This window comes from Ovis canadensis, chromosome 22, assembly GCF_042477335.2.
Source record: "Ovis canadensis isolate MfBH-ARS-UI-01 breed Bighorn chromosome 22, ARS-UI_OviCan_v2, whole genome shotgun sequence".
Lineage (NCBI taxonomy): Eukaryota > Metazoa > Chordata > Mammalia > Artiodactyla > Bovidae > Ovis > Ovis canadensis.
Window position 1 is genome coordinate 60,387,232 of NC_091266.1, and position 16,173 is coordinate 60,403,404.

The 16,173-nt window shown below is 44.6% G+C and overlaps 1 protein-coding gene across 1 annotated transcript; it reads right to left on the bottom strand.

The window, feature by feature from the left end:
- Positions 1–4,192: 4,192 nt before the first annotated feature.
- TEX36 (testis expressed 36) lies at positions 4,193–11,965 on the bottom strand. The gene is made up of 3 exons (XM_069567431.1): positions 11,915–11,965; positions 5,036–5,167; positions 4,193–4,354 (listed from the first exon to the last, which is right to left on the bottom strand). The coding sequence occupies exons 1-3, from the start codon at positions 11,963–11,965 to the stop codon at positions 4,193–4,195; spliced, it is 345 nt and encodes a 114-aa protein (XP_069423532.1).
- Positions 11,966–16,173: the final 4,208 nt, after the last annotated feature.

Here is a 16,173-nt window from a genome sequence, read left to right on the forward strand (position 1 = left end):
AAGTAGATTTGTAAGTACCGAGAGAGAATGCTGTATTCATAAGAGTGGTTGGTGGCGGTGTGGCAGAAAGCAGCAGTGGCAGGTGGGACCATTGGTGTTTGTTAAGGGTAGGTGTGTTTGAGAGACAGAGAGGGAAAATCCATGCCATAGCTTACCAAGAGAAGGCTGCATGTTAAAAGAAAGTCAACAGGCAGATGAATAAAGACGATGTAGTACTACTCAGCCATAAAAAAGAATAAAATAATGCCATCTGAAGCAACATGGATGGACGTAGAGATTAGCATACTAAGTGAAGTGCGTCAAAGACAAATATTATACAATATCACTAATAAGTGGAATCTAAAAAAATGTGACAAATGACCTTATTTACAAAAAGAGACATACTCACAGACACAGAGAAAAATTACCGTTATTGAATGAGAAAGTGCGGAAGGGACACATTAGAAGTTTAGGGATTAGAGGCTGCAAATTACTATATATAAAAAGACAAAGAACAAGGTCCTACTGTACAGCACAGGGAACTATATTCAATATCTCATATAATAATAAACTATAATGGAAAGAATATGAAAAAGAATATACATACATATTATATATATATACCTGAATCACTTTGTTATATACCAGAAACTAACACGACACTGTAATAAACTATACTTCAATTTTTAAACAGTAATAACTTTTTAAAAAGGCCACAGAGCTGGCGCTGGGAGAGAAAATGGAGACTGGGAGTCAGGAATGTGAAAGAAAATACTTTTTACCATTTATTTTTATTTAATTTGAAACTCTCCCCATGTACATATTCTTAAAGATATATATCTTAGGGTGAAAAAACCAGGAAAGTAAGAATACAAAGGAATATTCTTACCTAGGTAAAAGTTGCCTATCTCAAACTCACAATAGTCAGATGTCAGAGTGACCCATTAGAATCAGCCCCAATAAATTCAGACATAAGAAAGCGTATACACTATCTGTGCTAATATTCAAATTGTACCTGATGCAAAAAGATGGGGGGGCCTATAAATTCTAGAAATTATATAAATTATCATATTCACAAATGATATAGTTATCCACATAGAAAATCCAAAAGAATCAACTGAAAATAAAATTTTATTTTTATTTTATTAGAATATTTTTTTAATTTATTCTAAGAAGTTTATCCAGGTAGTTAAATACAAGATTCACATATAGAAATCAATAGCCTTTTTTATGCATGCATCAGATAAAACTAACCAAAAAGTGTAACTTAAACACACACACGCACACACACACATACATTCAAAATAGCCACATTTCAAAGTACACAGGAATAAACATAGAAAAGAAACATCTCGTACTTTTGTGAAAAAAATTATACAACTTTATTAAAGAATATAAAATAATATTTGAACAAATGGGGAGATATACCATGGTAGATGTCAATTCTTTTATAAATTAATATCTCAATTCAGGGAAATTCCTATCAAATTGCCAGTGGATTTACTTGAGAGCTTATTCTAAAATTCACCTAGAAAACATATGTAAATAGAAACAAGTTAATTTTGATACAGAATGAGGGCGACAGTGTTCCATTCAAAGGGCAATAGAAATGGCCCCTGAGTGGGGAAAGATGGTCCGCTTCACTAATAGAAAAATGCAAAATAAGATAACAAGATATTTTTTGTCCTTAGATATCCTTCAATATCTAAAAGATAATTTTGGAGGGGGAGAGAAACAAAAACTCACAGATACTGTTGGTGGAAGTTTAATTGGTCCAGTCTTTTTTTAAAGGTGATTTGGCACATTAAAACCTTGTGCGAGTAATTCCCTGGTGGTCCAGAGGTTAAGACTCCATCCTTCCAGTGGAGGGGTTGCAAGTTCAATTCCTGGTCAGGGAACTAAGATCCCACATGCTGCACAGTGCAAAATGTTACACAAATAAACAAGAACCATGCATAGGGTCCAATCCAGCAGTAACAAGGCAACTTTCGGAGCTGACTCCAGAGTACATGTAAACACCCACCCATGGCGCCCGATCAAGCATGTCATGTAGCACCAAGCCTTTCCAGTTCCAAACTAGAAACAATTCAAGTGCTCATTAGGAAGACAGTTTTTTTTTTTTAAACATCCAACTTAGGGGATATAGTGCAGTAGTTTAAAAAGCAAACCAACCTATTCCTATTGACGTTGCATGAACTTCAAGATCACTTATGTACTGCAAGAACGCATGTTCTATGTAAAAGTTTATGTTCAAAATCTGTACATAGCTCTGCACATACATATGACTGTAAATGTACAGAACAGAAACAAACGGTGAGCTTTTTTCTGGGGACAAGGATTAGAGATGCAGTAAAATCAGAGGGGACTCCAGCTTCCTCTATTTTGCTTGAAATTTCAAGATGAAAACGTAAGCCTATATTAATCATGTAGTTGTAAAACTCTCCCTGAAGTTAATGTGGCAATTTTTAAATTTAAGCACATTTTCCTTTCAAACATATTCATTTAAAATGTGTATATCATCAAATATCTTTATTTTATAAGGGCCTGAATATTTTTCAACCTTATTAAAACCATTAGAACATTTTCAAACCATTACAATATTTTCAATATGTTCAATATTAAAACCATTAGAATAGAATTTTCCTTTCAAACATATTCATTTAAAATGTGTATATCATCAAATATCTTTATTTTATAAGGGCCTGAATATTTTTCAACCTTATTAAAACCGTTAGAATATTTTCAAACCATTACAATATTTTCAATATTAAAACCATTAGAATATTTGGGGGAGTGGTAAGGTTATCTGTTGCCATGCTGGTTTCTCTATATAAGGACTTTAATCTCTATGTTATCACTGCAAGAAAACATCATCTCAGCATTAAGGCACATGCAGTCTACATTCTCTAAATAATTCTAAACAAATCTGATATCGAACATCAGTGCTGCATCAGAAAACACATACTTGTAGAATGTCCAACGAAATACCAATATTGCAAAACATCAAGGATCTTTTGGAAGGGTTAGTGGAGAACTGGTCTTTTTGTTAATCAGGAACCTTACTTTTGGATTCTTTTTCCGAAACTCTGTATAGCTTTGCTGGGGCATAAATTTAAAAGTGTTCCATATCTCATGATGATGTCTTGGAAAGCGTCTGAAAATTGGGACCACCACAGCTTCCTTATAAACGTATGATATTTGGTTATTTGAAAAGCCATCGAGACAAGATGGAACATAGTCACATGCCCAAAGATTGAAATTTCTTGAAACGTGTTGCCTTTTTTCTGGGGAGATCTTCTTACGTCCCAAGCCCTGGAGAAGGATCACAAGCAGATTAGGAGGAAGATATTCAAGGCCACACAGTTTGGAGGTCTTTAATAAAACCACCTCCACGACATCTTGTGTTTAAATGATCACTCTTACAGGAGGCATCCTTTATCAACTTTTGGGAGGCTGTGAACTGACATAACCTCATGATCTTCACAGCCTTCCACTCCCACGCAAGGGGCTGGGCTTCTAGGACACGGAGGACTGAACCAGAGGGACCCCAGCCTGGACAGCCAGGAAGTCTGAGTAGGTTCTCTACACCCAGGCGGCTGTATCCACCCCAGGCTGCATCCCCAGCACTCCGTGGGAGGGCTCTTACTCTGAGAGATCCGAGGATTCTCTCCCATCCCAGAGGATTCCCAGTGAAGGAAGCAGCATGTGGGTCTCTACCCACAGGCTTCCTCCTCAAATCTTACTAATGTGGCCATTAGGAAATTTACAAATTACATATGCAGCTCACATATCTATTTCCATGTCTGTGTTAACCACCACTAGCCAGCGCTATCAGACTTTGTTTTTTTCAGTGATGGGGAAACACCATCTCCAGGAAGAAGCTAACTGCAGTTAGTAGAGACTCCTTCATATCATGAAAACTCCCCATCCATTCCTTTGACGCCTCCTTGTGGGTCCTGGCTCTGCAGTCCAGAGACACACATAGGCAATCCTTCCTTCTCATGACAGATCTTCACAAAAAAAAAGCTCACAAATTAGACGGTTTATGGGAAAGCACTTCGATAAGCATGGAATTCACACACAAAAAAACCTAGGCAGAAGGGAGGCTGGTGTGGATTTTGAAAGCCAAGTGGGAATTCGAGAATTTACGCTTTTTCCCCCCCCGGTAACCTGTTAGGAGGCTTTAATTTTACTCCAATTTTGAGGCCAGTCCTCAATCTTCACCAGGTCTCAGAAAATCAAGAGCCCTGATGTTGCTGTTCATCTTTTTAGCAATGTGGGGAGAAATACTCACAGAGTCAAGGTAGAACCCAGAGTCTTGAAAGCTGTGACGATTGTCATGAGCAGAGAAGGGGAAGTTGTTATTTACTGCTTGCTGGAAAAGAGCGAGGGGAGAGATAAAAAGGCACACATCGGAACCACAGCAGGCTTCCAGAACCTGCCTACAGTGGCCTGGAAGGAAGACGGAGGAGGCAGGTTGACTGCTAAGTGAGAACTAAATGCATCCACAGTGATGGAGCAAACAGTAAACACTGGAGGGGTTAGGTGTGCACATCAGCTCAAGGCTTTGAAACTCCACTTCATTGCCAGCTTTCTTAAAATCATAACAAGTTTTCTTTAAAATACCTTATTGAGAGGCAAGGAAAGGAAAGTCAGTAGGCATGGAATTGAAGGCTGGAAAGGAATTCTGAAGCCATCTTCTTCATCTGGCCAATAAGGATCCTAGTAGACCAGAGCTCTCTGGTCCAGGGTTGCTAAGTGTGAAGTCAACCCTGCTTCTACCACCGGCCATTCGCAGCCCCTTAAGCAGCTCATGAACTGGCCAGGGAGGTGGAACATGCGTGTTCCACATGCGTGTTCACAGAAGAGTAACTTCATTGTCTGGACCAGGAGGTAGTTCCTTCTAGAGAGTATTTGAGGAGCCGTGGTGACCAGTTATGAAGTGAGGATGCTGCCAGAATGTCGGGATCCAGGGAGATCTAGTGAGCAGTTCCCTCCAAGCAGTACCACCCCCTTGGAGAGCCACGGGGGTGCGTGGCAAGCGCCCTGGACCCACCTTCTCCCGCAATTTGTAGATTGGCGGAAGCTTCTCCTCCACTTGCCGAGATAAACGTGGACTGTGGGACTCTTTCAGCATCGTACTTGTGATGGATTCTGGCATCTTTTGTGTTAGTCCAATGTGAGGGAACTGGAAAAACAGCACACACGCCTTGATTAAAACCAGACACATCTGAATCTCAAAGCCAAGTATCAGGGCTTCCTCTGTAAAAGGATTAAAATGCAATTTGGGTGCTTCTGGCATGCGATGGAAATGGCATAATTTTCATAATTTTCAAGTATCCTTTCCAAGACAAAAAATATTGTCATGGCCCAAGGCCACCACTGCCGGCCGTTTCAAGTTACAGGGGCCACCCTGCTGCTTGGAGCCTGGAAACAGTTCCACGGCCTGGTGAGGCGGGTGCGGTCCCACGGGAGGGAGCCAATGAGCTCCAAGGAGACAGAATGTGTTATCTGAGACCTTCCTGGTGGTCAGGGAGTGCCCCATACTCAGGGCCAAGCATTCAGCCTGTGTTCCCAGGGGTGAGCCAACCTCCTGCAGGTAGGGGGTGCATCTTAAGACCCAGGAAGGTGAAAAGGGTCGCGTTGAGTCTCTACAGAAAATGCAAAATGGCAGAGGGTGGGAAGATTATTTGGATGCCAGGGGTGAGCTGGGAGTGGGCTTTGGGATCTCCCTGTGAACAGGCGGGAAGGAAACAGGACTGGGTCGAGGGAGGTGGTCCCAAAGAAGGTCTAGACTAACCCCATAGGGAGCTCCAGACACGCAGTGGCTTCTCTGAGTCGGCCTGATGGAGTGAGAGGACTGGCCCCTTGTGTGCTCTTGCCCATCAGTCACTAGGTAGGAGAGGAAGGTGGAGGACCCAGGAAGCAACTGACCTTGAGGAAGCAGCTCTTTTCAGCCAAGGAGTATCTAGGGTTGGACCCCTCTGCCCACCAAGCCACACTCTCAGCAGCTAGGCCAGGAGTCCATTCCCAAAGAGGGATGTGGGTTCTGCTTGATAGCCACTGTAGCTCACCCCAATTTTACATAAACATCACCTCTTAAAAGCCACTCCTACAAAGTGGCCTTTGAAGTGTCGATCTCTAGGAGAGAAACTAAGATACAAACTGAATACAAATAAGATACAAACAGAAGGCAAGACCCCCAACTCTTAGCGAAAATTCTTGCAAAGGGAGGTAACATAATGTGGTGGTGGGTCACAGACAATAGACTCAATGTCCCTGGGTCCAATCCCAGCTCTCTCTCCTAGAAGGTCAGCCTTCCGCAAGAGACTTATTTTTCCAGTTTCTTTATCTGTAAAATGGGAATAATAATAACCTACTCCATACAGTGCATGCGTGCTAAGTTGCTTCAGTCGTGTCCAACTCTTCCCGACCCCATGGACTGTAGCCCACCAGGCTCCCCGTCCATGGGATCCTCCAGGCAAGAATACTGGAGTGGGTTGTCACGCCCTCCTCCACGAGATCCTCCGGACCCAGGGGCTGAACCTACGTCTCCTGTGGCTCCTGCATTGCAGGTGGATTGCTCACCATTGAGCTTCTGGGGAAGCTCCACCTGACTGAGCAGATGTGATTAAAAGAGAAAAATGCTGCACCCAGAGAGTGTTCACTAGCTGTCGACAGGTTCTATTCTTGCTCACAGCTGTCCCCTCCCTTATCCCCAAGCCCACTGTCGCACCAAAGGCCAGTCCTTCCTTGTCTTCGGGATTACAACGACATTGGTTAACACTGTTGTTTTCTCCCATTCCTTCTCAAGTCATGATATAACTGTACATATAACTATGGCTTTTGTTTAATCTCCACACAAGAGAGCATTTAGTATGCTACTATTTATGTCAAAAGGTGGAGAGATTATGTCGTCTGTATGGTATACTCAGTGGGGCATTGTTGTCAGAGAAAAAGCAATGGTTTATACAACACATAGCAATGCGGAAAAGAAGAAACAGAATGAGATCTGTAACCCAGCACCATTTACAGAAATAAATAATCCATGCACACAAAACAACACTACATAATTTACAAGAGCACATCTCAGTAACAGAGTTGCCATTAAACATGTGTGAGTAGCTGCCCATGGGGTGAGCAGAGCAGGAACAGGGATCAAGGGCAAGGAAGTGACCGCAGGAACCAACCAACATCATGTGGACCGGCCCTGCTATGGATGAATGACAGGGTCACTTTGGAGGAGGGCACCAGGGAAAAGGAAGGCTTCCTTGCCATCGTTTAAACGTTTCTTAATTGAGTGCCTCTATTCCATTGTCTCATTTTCCACAACAAAAATAATCGTCTTTGGTTTTGATTAGAGTTAGAATACTTGCTCATGGTGTTAAAAGTTCAGACAATAAAGAAAAACACAAGGAAGGAATCCCATGCAGATTGTATCGGGCTTCCCAGGCAGTGCTAGTGGTAAAGGACCCACCTGCCAATGCAGGAGATGTAGGAAACATGGGTTCCATCCTGGGGCTGGGAAGATCCCCTGGAGGAGGCCATGGCAACCCACTCCAGTATTCTTGCCTGGAGAATCCCATGGCCCGAGGAGCCTGGTGCGCTACTGTCCATGGGGCCGCAAAGAGTCAGACACGACTGAAGCAATTTAGCACGCACACAGGATTGTGCTATAAATGTGATTTCAAAAAATTACAAATACCTTAAAAAATTTAACAGTTAACTTTTGGGAATTCCCTGACAGCCAGTGGTTAAAAAAACAAAAACAAGCACAAACCCAGTAACTTTTGGTTACCCTCTCCATTCTCTTCTTGTCATCCCAGATAAAAAAAAAATAATAATAACAACAATAGCTCCCATATATTCCTTCACAAACACCTGTACCTACAAAGGGGACTTACACTGTTATACAAAAATTGGACCATATAACATACTATTTTGTACCTCGCTTTCCTTTTTTCCCATTTTTATTGGAGTATAATTGTCTTATAATATTCTGTTAGTTTCTGCTGTACAAGAAAGTGAATCAGCTATGCTGCTGCTGCTAAGTCACTTCAGTCATGTCCGATTCTGTGCGACCCCATAGACGGCAGCCCACCAGGCTCCCCTGTCCCTGGGATTTCCTTCTCCAATGCAGGAAAGTGAAAAGTGAAAGTGAAGACGCTCACTCGTGTCCGACTCTTAGCGACCCCATGGACTGCCGCCCACCAGGCTCCTCCGCCCATGGGATTTTCCAGGCAAGAGTACTGGAGTGGGGTGCCATAAGCACACATATATCCCCTCCCTTTTGAGCCTCCCTCCCACTTCCCCATCCCACCCCTCTAGGTCATCACAGAGCACCAAGCTGAGCAACGCCCCCCCCCCACCCGTGCTCTACAGCATAACTTGCTTTTCTTGCTTAACATTGTCGTTCTTGTAGTTCAGTCGCTCAGTCGTGTCCAACTCTTTGCAACCCCATGGATTGCAGCACACCAGGCTTCCCTTCCTTCACTATCTCCTGGAGTTTGCTTAAATTCATCACTTAACAATATACCATAGAAATTTTTCAAAGTCAACTTACCCATTTCTAATTTATTCTGTATTATATATACATTTTTAATGGTTTTAAAGCAATTTTTAAGTAAGTATAAGTAATACAAAGGGCCTCCAAACTCAGAGCCTTTCCCTTTCCTCTACCTCCAATCTGCTTTTCCAAGTTATGGAGAATCAGGCCATGGGTAGGGAGTTTTTCTACATCCAGAAGGGTTCTTCTCACCAGCTGAATGACTTGAGTTCATTTGTATTCTGCAACACTATGGACTAAATCACTGTAAAAAAAAATGGCTCTAGCATTTTAATTTCACTCTTTTAAAATATATATTTAATGGCTATAACATGATAGCTGTGAAATAAACCCTTCTGTTAGATATTGTAACCGTGAAATATAGCTTTTTAACTAGTTGGCGGTGAAATTTTTGCTGCATTCAATCACTCAATGACTGAAATATTAAACAGGAAGGTGAACGTGTGTGCAGAGTACCTTTTCTACGCGGCAACAGCCAGATCACCACCAGCAAGGTCAACTGTGAAATGACTGTCACCTCCAATGTGGCAATTACTGTCTCCCAAATGGGCTGCTGCTGACGCAAAACCAACAATTTCTTTAATTTTCCCAACTCGTCTACAAGTTACTTAGGGAAACTTCATGTCACCTCTGTCCTTTTTATTCTCTTAGGTGCTGGCAGCAGAAAGGAGACCCACACCGTAGGCTCTGGTTAAACTTTGGGGAGATAAAGTCTTCCTTCTTAAACCGGTTCCTGGTACATTCCTAGGATCCCCAGCAGGAGGCGCCATGCTCTTTCTTGATGTCTCCCTTATTATACAACACTGACTTTGTAGTAGCAACATGGCTGGTTTAAGAAACACTTCCCAAGGACTTCCCTGGTGGTCCAGCAGCTAAGACTTCACACTTTCAGTGCTTCCACTGCAGGGGACGTGGGTTCAATCCCTGGTCAGGGAACTAAGATCTCACTAAGATCGAGGCTTAGTCAAAGAATAAAAACCCTCCTCCAACTCCCTTGCAGCTAAATCAGACGCGTAACCCTTGAAATGAAAGCCTAAGTCTGTGGGTGGGGCTACTGGGAAAGCTATTGTTTTCTGCCGGAAAAGGTGCGGATGCAACTGACAGGCACCTTCCATCGTTTTGCAATTGGACTTCCTCCTCATTTATCTGCCTGAGCTGACACCACACTGAGGGTGACAGGAGAGGCTGAGAAGAACCTGGGCCTCCAAAGACATCCCAGGGCATCTGCACCAGCCCTGAACTGCCTCCTTCTGCACTGGTTGTTGATTCCAAGCAGGGCCCTGGGGGCCTCCAGGCCCAAAGCCATTCTGTGTCCCCCCATTTCTTTGATGACAGGAAATAGGTTTCCTTCAGCCTCCAAGACTTCCCTGAGTTCTAATGGGCAGACTCAAGCAGTTGTTAATTAGGGAAGGGAAGGGATGTGAGAGAGGGAGAAACAAGTCGGGAGAAGCGATTGTGTAGCCTTGGGGCAAGGTCCTGGTTCCCCACTGAGGGATGCACACCACAGCAGCTTTGAGCTCGTTTGCAAATACTGAAACCCCTCAGGAGGGAGAAGTCAGTGGTTAAGGATGGTATGCAGCCTCAGACCAGTTGGACCTGAAGGTTGGTGATGCTGACTCACACTTAGCTCACCACCAACCCATCAGAAGAATGTCCACAAGCTGATCACACCCTGTTTGTTCCATTACTATAAAATTTCTCACTCTCCTCTCCAAGCTGGGACATACGTTTTCAAGGCAGGAGTCCACTGTGCCCCCCTTTTCCTGGCAAAGTTATAAAGATATCCTTTTGTAACTTCACCCAAAATCCTGTTTCTGAGATTCAATTCAGCACCAGTGCACAGAGCAGCTGAGTTTTCAGCATCACTGTTACTCGAGGAACACAAACCCTTTTCTGGTGAAGGCTCTGTAGTCAGCTTTTTATAATAATATTCAGTCAAACATAATCCCGATACTGTAGGTGATAAAAAGAGGCCAAGCTCTTTAGTCTGAGAAGCTTACACTTGTTTCTTCCTGACCAGCTAGTGTATATAGTTCACTCTGTTTCCCAACTCACTTTAGCTGCCAGGAAACTCAGAGTCAAATTTGTTTGACTCCAAATTGTTTAAGCCATATAGCCTGCATATCTATGTTACATATTTCATATATTTCCCATTTTCTATGTTTCTATGTTATATATTTTCCCAGTCTCAGCCTCTTAAAGTATATTTAAACTGGTTCTGAGGTTTTATTTTTATATACCTTATACTTTATTTTGAATATTTTCCGTTCATTACTTTAAACCTTTGTGGAATGGAGTAGGGTATACAACAGGAAAGAATATCAGTATAAATATATATCCTTTGGGAGCTGCAGGGGATTGGTTCTCCTCATCCCACCTTGTGGGTACCAAAACCCAGAGATGCTCAAGTTGGTTAGTTCCCCTTTGTATCCATGGGTTCTGCATGGTGGACACACGGACTTATATCACATATAAGCATATATATTATGTATATAATGGTTAGCAACGGTGCTTCCATGCATTATACTAAGCACCTTTGTATCCATTGTCTCATTAATCCTCACCATGGCCTCCAACCTCGGTATATTATGCTTCCATTTAACAGATAAAGAGACTGAGATTAAGCCTTCAGGCTCCAATTTTCCAAGATATTTTCCATTTTTTTCCTTTTAAACAAATCTTTAAAAAAATTTCTGTGTATTACTGCCCTAAAAGAGGTTAGTAACACTGTTTTCTGTGATACAACCAGTGGGAAAAAAGACAAAGATACCGGGTCCATGGGATTTATATTCTAGGAGGAAGAGAAAAGTCACACATATAATAAATTACATAGTATATCAGAAGATGCACGCATGCCTGCTAAGTCACTTAAGTCGGAACAGCTCTGTGTGTGACCCTGTGGACTGCAGTTCGCCAGGCTCCTCTGTCCATGGGATTTTCCTGGCAAGAATACAGGAGTGGGTTGCCATGCCCTCCTGCAGGGGATCTTCCCGACCCAGGGATTGAACCTATGTCTCTTATGTCTCCTGTATCAGCAGGTGGGTTCCACTAGCGCCACCTGGGAAGCCCATGTCAGAGGATAGACGTTATGAAAAATAGAAAAAGCAGAGAAACACAGCAATTACTACCTCATGGACATTCACAAGATACCAGTCTGCTGAGTGGTTTATGCACAGACTAATTTCATTTGGTCCTCCGAGAATCAGATATGAGATTCCCATTTCACAGGTCAAAGAACTGACACGGGGTGAAGGGATCTGTCGGCCGTCATACTATGGTAAGTAGCTGCAGTAGGATCTGAGCTCAGCTCCGTGCCTGACCACACCCCTGTGGCCTGAGAAAGCCGAGAGAGGGCATCACCCTTCTTACCCATCTTCCGTCCTTGTCTAAGGGTGGGTTGAAGCGTCTCCCTTTGACCATTTTGTGCAGGAAACTGAAGGGGGCTGAGACTGGCTCTTATCCCTCCATGGCCTCATGAGCTGTGCGCCTGGGAAGCCACTCTTCCTTGTTCCTGGCCTCTAATTTGCAGGCTCTACCCGGAAGGGAGGTCCGGGAGTGGTCCCTGTTGTCATAGCATCAGAGCCCACCCATCACAATGGGGCAGGAGCGCATGTCCTCCAGCCGCCCGAGGGCTCCTGCTGCTCCACAGAGTGTGATTCCCTGGGTCCCAGGTGAGGAACCCCGCACACAGGCCAAACAGGTGGCACCAGCCAGTCCTGAGACAGTGGCCCACGCCACACCCTCCAAATGCTCCCACGGACGACTTCTGCGTTGACTGCCACCATCTGCCCCAGCCTCTTGGTTTTCAGAGAAGTGAACTGGTTCTGCCTTGTCTACAGCCGCGGCATGACGCCAGGTCAGGACCCAGGTCTCCCCACGGGCTCCTTTCACGGCTGCCTCCCTGCCCAGTTGGGGCTCGCTCACTGTGCGTTCACTATGCTGCATGCAACTGAGACCGTGAGGAAGAGGCAATCATGAGTCGTTATTCAGGGCCAGGTGCTGTGCTGAGCACTTTTCCCGTGTTTCATGAACCGTTGGTGTCTACAAATGAGGAAACAGGGCCTCGTACTCAATGGAGGGGGCTCCAGGTCACAGAACATCTCCAGGGCTCGTGAGCCTTTCCCAGGGCCAACTGGTCTCCCCCAGGCTGTGGCGGCAGCTCCTGAGGGCTAGCCTTCCTCCAGGGCCCGGACATGCAAGAGCAGCCTTGCTTCTCAGTGAGGTGACTTCCGCTTCCCTTCCTTCTTCCCTTTCTCTCTTTCTTTTCCATTCTCCCTTCCTTCCTTCTTTCTCCATTTCTTTCTCCATTTCTTCCACTCCCTTCCATTCTCCTTTTTTAATGCTCTGTCTTGACCATTCTCTCAGCTACTCCACGTAAGGGTGAGTACGCATCTACAGGAGACTCTGCCCGGCTCTCTTGGTAGGAAGTTGTGTCCTCATCCCTCTCTTCTCCTAATCACGGCCAGGGTGTCCTCACAAGAGCTGCATGTCAGGCACACGGGACCACTCCTCTGGCCAGCACTGAGGGCCCAGGGCCTGGTGGCTCCTGGGGGAGATGCCTGCGGTGGAGCGCGGACCAAGACCAGGCAGGTGTTAGTAACCAGCTCCACGTACAGACGGGGGAAAGCGACTCTCAGAGAGGCGAAGGGACTCAGCCTCATCACACCGCTTGTCTGTAGAAAAGTCCACGTGAGAACCCAGATGTGGCACGGCCAAATTCAACACCAGCATCAAACAGGATTCATTTCACCACACTTCCCTGTCCCTGTTTGAATTAGTGGGCAGTGAATTTACTAGGATTGCTTTTCATGCCACTTTTTCCATCTGCATGAAAGCGGGCCTGACTACACACCTGCCTGTCAGCCACGATCCCTCCCCACGGTGAGCCTGGCAGGCCGGGGGGTCAATGAGCCCTGTCATATGCTCCTCTTCTGCCCCCCCTCCCCAGTGGACGCCCTGCCATGGAGCCCAGCACAGATGGGGAGGAGCAAGGAGGGCCGAACGTGGCTTCCTCCACTTCCCAAGACTGAGAGTAAAGCAATGAGGAAGGAGGGAGCCAGAGACAAAAATATCTAAAGCCAGCGCCATTTCCAACAAAGTGTTCTACGGGCATTCCCTTTGTCTCCACCAACAGCAGAAAATCCTCTAGATCTGAAGTCTCATCTCTAAATATATTCTCTTCTCCTCTGTAATTTAGTCTTCTGCTCTATTAAGCAAGGTATATGATCGCTGGTTAAGGTGTTTTCCAATTTCCCTCCTTTGAATGATGGTTTAAAATTCTCAAAAATGTGTCCAAGAAAAATCAAAAGTGAATAAAGAAAACCTGGCCAGGAAAAATGAAATACGGTTTTTCTTCAGCTAGGATTTCCGAACGGCAGATTCGGGTGGGGTGGTTCGTTGTTGACGTTATTCTTTTCAGAGGTTTGAATTACTGGGCTGAACTTGGAGACCCACCATGCTGGAAGCAAGTCCTGTAAACACACAGGGCTCTCAGATCCCTGGGGCTGAGAATACCAGAGAGTTGAGCCCCGTGCTGCCTTGGGTCTTTGCACGTGCACAGCTCTGCTCAGAATGCAGTGATGCAAAACAACCTGTTAAGGCGGCTGTGGAGGCAATGACGAGCACATGGCTGTGTTCACTCGCTCAACAAGCACAGATTGAACACCCACTATGTGCCAGCTCTGCGTTCCAACAGCACCAAGATGATCACCGAAACCAGTTTTTTTATAAGCGGTAAATCACGGACGGTTTTTTAAAATGTCAGGAATATATGTTAGTATCCACTACTTTTAGGTCAATTGTAAGTCAGAAGTGGGGCCTCCCTAGTGGCTCAGAGGTAAAGAATCAGCCTGCCAATTCAGGAGATGCGGATTTGATCCCTGGGTTGGGAGAATCTCCTGGAGGAGAAAATGGCAACCCACTCCAGTGTTCTTGCCTGGAGAATCTCATGGACAGAGGAGTCTGGCAGCCTACAGTCCTTGGGGGTCGCAAAAGAGTCGGACACGACTGAGTCACTGAACAACAACAACTCGTGGATTTCCCAATACATCAGATGACCAGGACCCCAAATTATTGATTAACCAAAAATTATTTTCAGTGAGCCACCTGCCACATTGATGCCTAATTGTTCCATCCAATGTATTTTTTAACACAGCAGCTGCTTACATACTTTGACTTTTAGATCTTTATATCCAAAGTGTTAAAGACCTTATGAAAGACAGCTGTGTCTGTCTCTTCCATGTGTCTTCAGTGCAGTGTGCCATTCCTTGATTTAATAAGGACTTGCCGTCTTTTGCAGGAGAGAAAGAGGTGGAACCACGAGTATGTTTTCACACATGCCTCTGCCACGTGCCCATATGTGCTGCCCCCAGAAACTCTCAGACCTGCACACACAGGCACACTGAAACTCATCACACCACCAAAGGGAAGATTTTGCCTCCTCATTCATATCTACACATCCCGGACAATTCAACTAGCATGTGGAGGGAAATCTGAGCCATCTTCACATTCATAAAATGCTGAGCTCTGAGAAATTCTCCAGCATCTGAGTTATAAAACACATTTTCGTTTCACTCTGCAAGGTAAGCTATCTGGACTCTTTCTGCAAACAGCAACTGAATTGAGATGACTCCATTGCATTTTTTTTATTAGTTCACGATTCACACAGAACTAATGGAAATTACAAAGCATGCACAGCCTATTTGCACACCACCTTGGAAAGTACTCAGGCATCGGTAATGTGAAGCACTTTTTTTCCCTTGTTTTACCCTAGATTGCAAACCATCTGGAAAATTAACTGCATCTCTCTCCCTTCCACTCAACAATTCCTGGATCAAGACAAGTAAGACGGATTAAAAGACAAGAAGAACTTGACCACCTTGGAAGTTTGTTCAGTTGAGAGGTGGAAATAGTAACATTTATAAAAACCCTTCACTCTACCGATACGCATGAGTCAGTGAGGATGTGAGACATTGCCCAGGTAACGACAATTTCTGATAACCTTGCTGGAACATGAACTGCAATCAACTTTTCAAATCACGTCTAGAGAAAGCTTTTGCTTGATTGATAACTTGGAGAATTGGTCACTCAAAAAATTGCTGCAATCTAGCAAATTGTACTGGACACAGTGAAGGTCATGGAAAACCTGTCACCATCCTCATGAACCTGACTCTCTGCTGGGGAGACAGACATCACACACAGATAACTGGCTATAATTGGGAGAGGTTCCAGGGTGCTCAAGACCATGTGAAAGAGGGACCTGCACGAATCTGAAGGGTGACCAGGCAGGTAATGAAGAAATGAAGCGAAGAATGACTTCAGTGAACCAAAGGGAGAAAGACGCACGTGCCAGGTGGAGAGCCTGGTAGAGGCCCTGATAGCAGGCAGAGCTTGACTCTCTCAGGGACCAGAAAGGAGGCTAGAGGATTGTGCAGGTTGGAGACGATGTTGGAAAAAGCAGGAAGCAGGCCACTCAGGGCCTCCAGGCCTTCTGAGAGCTGGTGGACAGGCACTTTGCCCTCTGTGACCTTGATCAGCTGGCCAATGTCAGCAGTGGGCAGAAACTCAAGGAACAGGTGTCAGCAACATACCAGTTGAGAGCTTTGGGTTTTTTAGAAAAAGCACCTTAG